The sequence below is a fragment of the Rhipicephalus sanguineus genome, chromosome 4 (genome assembly GCF_013339695.2).
Source record: "Rhipicephalus sanguineus isolate Rsan-2018 chromosome 4, BIME_Rsan_1.4, whole genome shotgun sequence".
In the NCBI taxonomy this organism is placed as follows: domain Eukaryota; kingdom Metazoa; phylum Arthropoda; class Arachnida; order Ixodida; family Ixodidae; genus Rhipicephalus; species Rhipicephalus sanguineus.
This window is the reverse complement of record NC_051179.1, coordinates 451,168-457,167: the sequence shown is the minus strand read 5'-3', so window position 1 is coordinate 457,167 and position 6,000 is coordinate 451,168. Positions and strand designations below refer to the sequence as shown.

The 6,000-nt window shown below is 44.3% G+C and overlaps 1 protein-coding gene across 1 annotated transcript in view; it reads left to right on the top strand.

Moving 5' to 3' along the window:
* Window positions 1-1,454: 1,454 nt before the first annotated feature.
* The window catches only part of LOC119389282 (RING finger protein 10), a 49,494-nt gene continuing 44,948 nt past the window's right edge, over window positions 1,455-6,000 (top strand). The window contains exon 1 of the mRNA XM_037656483.2: window positions 1,455-1,895. Within this exon, the coding sequence (XP_037512411.1) occupies window positions 1,700-1,895 (196 nt within the window). The 5' untranslated portion in view covers window positions 1,455-1,699. The remainder of the gene's footprint in view (window positions 1,896-6,000) is intronic.

Here is a 6,000-nt window from a genome sequence, read left to right as displayed (position 1 = left end):
GCTTTGAAGTGAGGGAAGCTCAGAGCAAATTGAGATTCGAAGAGAGGCTGAGGAAAATGAAGAAGAGTAGGTGGGCACTGGGCAGAGAAGGTTTTCAGGTATTTGTATAGAAAAAGCGTTGACACGCAGTGGAGAAAAAGAACTAGGAGGCTCACCAGTAAATATACGGCTAGCAGTGCGGGCGATATGGGCAACAAGGAGCATTAAGCGGAAGGTCAGAGAGGCGGAGAGGACTTATTTAATGGCAGCGATGGAAAAGAAGCCGGCTCTGAGTAACTACCGAAAGGGAAAAAACGAAATAAAGAGGGAAAGGTTTTATGATAATTCAAGGGGAAGCGCTTTACTGTTTGAAGCAAGGGCGGGCTGCCTTAGAACGTGTAGTTATAAAGCGAGATTCAGTAACGAAGAAGAACAATGTACATGCTGCGGGGGAACTAAGGAAACGATGGAACATGTACTGATTGAATGTGGCGATATTCACCCAGGTATACTGTGGGCACGAGTCTACATGAAGCCTTGGGTTTTAGGGACAACAATGGAAAGCTGAACACGTCCGCGATAGAAATAAGTAAGACACGGTTAGAGTATAGACGAGTTGCATAAATCCCAGCAACACTGTAAAAAGCCCCAAATTGTTCAGGCAACACTGGACTGAGCCGCCATTGTGCATGAAAACAAACAAAAAAAAACACGCAAGAAAACGCGGCGCTCGTGCGAGTGAAAAGAAGTATGAACGTGAGATAAACGTTTCACTTGGATGTGAACGTTTTGTGTGATCCAGGTAGTATGCACTTCCAGCCAAACGCACGGGACTGCTCATGCACAATCGCGGCCGTTGGCTGCTTCCTCTACATATGTACAGATGGCGCATAAATAATGGGGAAAAATAAGGTCATTCTGCCTTAAGAGGCAGAGATATGGACCGTGAATTTATATTTTTTTGGTATATTAACATAGATTTAATCAACGTAGATAAGGTATCAGGCCAACATGAAACAAGGAAGTTTTTTTTTTTTTTTTCTTCGAGCCTGGGGGCAGACTCATAGCATCCATCCATTCATCCCCTATTGCATTTGGTTGGTTGGTAACTTCTAGCCACCCTTAACAACGTTATTGAAAGTCCTGCAGAGCTTTCTGGAATTGCAGTTAGCGCAGGATTTAGAAAATACACCTCTCAGTACACAAGAACATTTTTTATCTGCCATTTTGCTGCTCTTTAAAAAAAAAAGCGTGCTTGAGGAACAAGTTCACTGCAAACTCTACCCTTTTACACTGCTTCATATCGAGCCATTATTACCGACGGCAAATCGCATTTTGATTCTCTGTTTAGCGGCTAGAAATTTATAGTGAACATGAAAACACGTGTGCCTGCCCGTGCCATGCGTGCTCATGACTTCCGCCAGCGTGCTTCCGCCACAAAAGCGCTCCGAAGCAGCCGCGGCGTACAAACTCTCTTGGCAACAGTGACTGTTGCCGCCGTCGTCGCCATATTGCGACGAAGCAGGACGTTCCATTCGGTGCTTAGCTCAAATTTCGTCCAAATTGGACGATTGGGGGATTCCGACGTCCCCCGCCTCCTGGTCATCTCGATTTCGCCTAGCCTTCCGGCCCCCATTCCAAATTAGCACTGGTCTCTTTTATAGAGCACAGTTTTATTTCCCGGTGTTTCAATATGCAGCTCTTCTGAATTGTTTCGGCCATGAAGACCCAGGTAGCTATCGCAACTCCTTTCGGAGTCGCCACCGCTTGTGCCAGCGCGTTGCCGTCGCCGACGACGGTGTCTGCGTCGTCGCCGTCCATGCTAGAGTCCCCAGCGATGGACAAGAAAAATTCTGCCCGGTCTTCGTCTTCGGCTCCCAAGGGGAACGCCAACAGTGACGCCAAGAGCAAGCAAGGTGGGGGCTCGCCCGCTACGCAATGGGCTTATCGTGCGACAGCCTAACTGCGCACTTACTTTCAGCGCTTAACGTTCGTTGCTTTTCGACGTGTACTGGCGCTTGCAGGCTCGGCAGCTAGGATCGGTCGTCTCGTCACGTTACTTTTGCCGACCTACCGCGAAGCCGTGTCGTGTTTAGGGATACCACCAATTGCGCTTGGCTTGCGAAACGCCACTCTCATAGGCCTAACCCAGTGCTCGTTTTCCCGGTGAATAGATGTTTTTTAGTTTCGGTTCCTTGCGCCGCCTCGGCTGCCGATGTCAGTGGACGCAGCTGTCGTAGCCGAACACACTGACCATTAAGAGCAATCAATGGAAAGCACGTTTGCTGTGTTTGCGTGGTAGGTAGAACAGTAGAATGTCGCTCTTGGGAACATTTTCAGCGCCACTTCTTATCGAGGCGCTCTGTCGTGCATGCAATGTTTTGTCGGGTCACTTTCGGTTTTCCTTACTCGCAACCAGCAAGAACTGCCTCTTAGTAATGCACTTGCAGTGCGAAAGGCTCTCTACTGCTCATTTGAAAAGTAAAAGTTGCTGTGTCATTACTGCCGCGGGCGCTAAGGTGCCTAGCGCTCGAGCGCGACCATTTCGAGAATCAGCTATTGTGGTCGCCTCAGTTCGGAACATGCAACCTCTGTGTTACCTTATTAGCACGTTGTTAATCACGTCCGTTCACGTATTAGTTCAGTTTGGTATGATAGTTACAGACAGCTTTTTATTTTTTTATTTTCAATTAAAACGGCAATCACGTTCAGGATGTTTGCGGCCGTGTCAGTAACCGAGAAACAGCAAGCATCGGTGAAAGTCGTCGCACTCGATAAGCGTTCCAAGGTGAAGCCAAACGTCGATATTATTTCAACGCAGTTCTTTTAGAGTACAGATAATGAAGTTATTTACAGCTTTAGCGGTTGGCGTTTTTTTTCCTGTCAACGCTCGCAGGATAAGCATTATGTCGATTCTGACGAAAATGGTGGTCCGACCCTGATGGAAGCTGGTGCTAGGGCTGATAGCGCAGCTGCTTCTACCTGTTTGGGCAAAAAATTGCAGGGATGGGCCTTGCTTGACTTTGTTGTAGGCTAGTGCAGCGGTGCAGTGCTGATGTAGTAAATTTTTGTACCATGGTTCAAAAGACCGATGCAGCCAAGGGTCTTGTCCATGTTTTGTATCGATTGCGAGGACAGCTGTATCAAGGATGCTCCTATTTGCGCATCCCAGGCCTCTTGTTGCCAAAAGGCTAGAGACAACAGTGTTGCATTTATGCTTCATGTTTTGGAAGGTAGGAAATAATAGCATTGTTTCTATAGAATCTATATTTTGTACTATATTTGGTATTAGAAATCAAAAATCATATTTCGTGTTCGCATGTGACATGTTGTGCATAGTTGTTAGTTTAAAAAAAAAGAAGTAACATAGCGATTAGGCATCGAGCGATCAGCTAGTCTAATCCCTGTGCCATGTGGACACAAGAAATTAAATTATTATGCCTTAAGTTCCGAAATAACTTTTTCCGGCAGTGCTGTCACGCATTCAAGTTTAATGTCACTTATGTTGGTGATAGTCTTCTGAAGGGAGTAATTTTGGGCTAATAAATAAACATGCAGTTACAGCAGCGTACCTGACTGGGCATGTTAGTGCTCTATGAAAGGGAACAAAACGCTTTGAACAGGCTGAAGTGAAAATGACAGACAGGGCGTAAAAGTTTAATTTACCTTTGAGACTAGTGAAATGTGAAAATAAGTGTATTAAGGTTGACATTAGCTTGGGTTGCAGTCTTCTTTACAACATTGCTAATGACTGTGGCAACTTCAGCCGCTGCATGTCGAATCGAAATACCAAAAGCGATGTGGTGCAAGCTGTCTAAAAGCTGTCGCAACACCAACCTGTAGAAGTCTGTCACGTACAACCCTGGACACGAGTGTTGTTGAAAGTCATGTATAATACATTGCTTACATGCTAAAGGCCATGTTGTATGTTTCGATAGGGTGTCTTAGCAGTGCCAGTAGTACAGCGTAATTTCCATTGCTGTATTACTGGTCTGTGTTTGCATACCACAGTCCTGAAAACATTTCAGCTGCGCAAGTTGCTCTATGCATGCAGTAAAGTGATGATTATGATATTGTTAACACAGGTCCTGCAGACTAAAATACATCCTATCACAAAATAATTGTTTCGACAAATGTCCTCGATGTTTAAATGTTCTTGAAGCCAGTGCATTTGAAGTTAGATTGCCGAATTATGCATTTGGAATTATCCTGCAGGAAATGAAGCGGAACACATTTTTTTACTTAATGTGCTTGCCTGGTTGATCTCTTCAGAGTCAGATGGCGCCACCTGTCCATGCCGCTCATCCTTGTGGCTATCGTAATCGGTGAAATGCTAATGCTGAGAAGTTTGCGGACGCACTAAAACTCTAATATTGTTTGGGGAAGAGTGCATAAGTTTGTGGGCAGCAGCGATAGGATCAATGATATCGAACACAAGCCAAGTACGAGCCACATTCTGGAGCATGATGCACTGCTGGTATGTGTTAGCAAAAGAGTTTCCATACGGTAAAATTTCCATGCAGTGCGTGAGCACTCTTCAGCCAGTATGGTATTACCGCACTTTCCACGTGGTAATCCAGCACTGCTAAAAGACCCAGTTACACTGTGCAAGCAATGATGTCAGGAATGGGCATTTTGCAATTGAATGGGTTCTGCTGAACACATTGTCAGTGACTTTTATGCAGATAGCACAGGCTTGTGCATGTGGCATTGCACAAATGACATTTAAGCTTAAAACATTAGCGAGTTAATGTCATTTTGCTATGCCCTTGTGGCATGGATAATACAAACATGGATGCATGACTTCAAGTTTATAGAATATTTAGTATTGCCATGTTGGTTTCGCAAGCAGTTACCATAGTTAGCTAATGAAACTCTGGCCAGGTAATAACAGATGCGTGGTTGTAGTTTCATGTCTTGGCACAAATTTAATGACTTCGTAACCAGCACCTGCAGTAATAAAATAGGAAAGCTTTTCTTATTGTGGACTGGTGCATCTTTAGTGTAAATAATTTATAATTGCTAATGCTTATTAGCATTCCTAATGTTGAAAGCATGCCATTTATTGTTGCCCTGCTGAGGTAACCATAAATAGTAACTGTCCATTACCTTAAATCCTGTGACTGCTTATCTATATGGAGTCGCTGAAGTGGCATGTAGGTGCTGGTTTGTGAGTAGGATAAACTTCTTAATTCTTGTAGACAGAAACACCTCGGGGCTCAAAGTGGCGTTAAGTTTCCTAGATATGTCTGTATCCCCGTAGTCCCTTGTTTAGGTTATAGCCCTGTCACGCAGGCACTCTTGGAAGGCCACCTGGTTGATGGCCTTACAAACTCCACACAACTCTTGTCGACTGAGTGGAGTTGTGGTGCTGCTACACAGCAGTTTTGAATGGCTGGCTGTTGAGTGGTTCAGGTGTTTCTCGCAAAGATTGTGTGGCGCTGTGAATCTTCATTTTTGTTTTCATTAAAATAATTTTATGTTGAATCTACTTAAAAACACAAAAATATCTTATTTTTGTTTGAACATTCTAATGAATTGTTTATACATTGTTATACATGTATTCTTAGGTTGACTAGCAAAACTGTGGCAACATTTGCGCCGCTATTTGTGGCTGGCACATTCTCTCTAAAATACCCACACATTGCCATGGTTGAGATTATGTGCAGTTCGCACATTTCGAGTGGCAATTGTAGTTTGTTAAATGAGCGGTAACATACATACCATTTTTAGAGCATACTTGTTTGATCTTTTTTTTAATTGTGAGTATGAGCACATTGTGAACAAGAGGGCATGTTTGTGCCTGTTTCCGTTTCCATTACGCAATGGCCTTCGGGGTTTTGGTAGAGTTGTAGCAGTGCTTCGTTGACTCAATACACTACTGACTCGGCAACCTTCGGTAATGCTCAGAGACGCCGAATAAGGACTCAAGCTTTGCTCGTAGCAACAAGAAGTCCTTCATTAGTGACTCAACTGTATACCCAATGCCAGGTGGTGCCCGCATGCTATGAGCGCCATCCC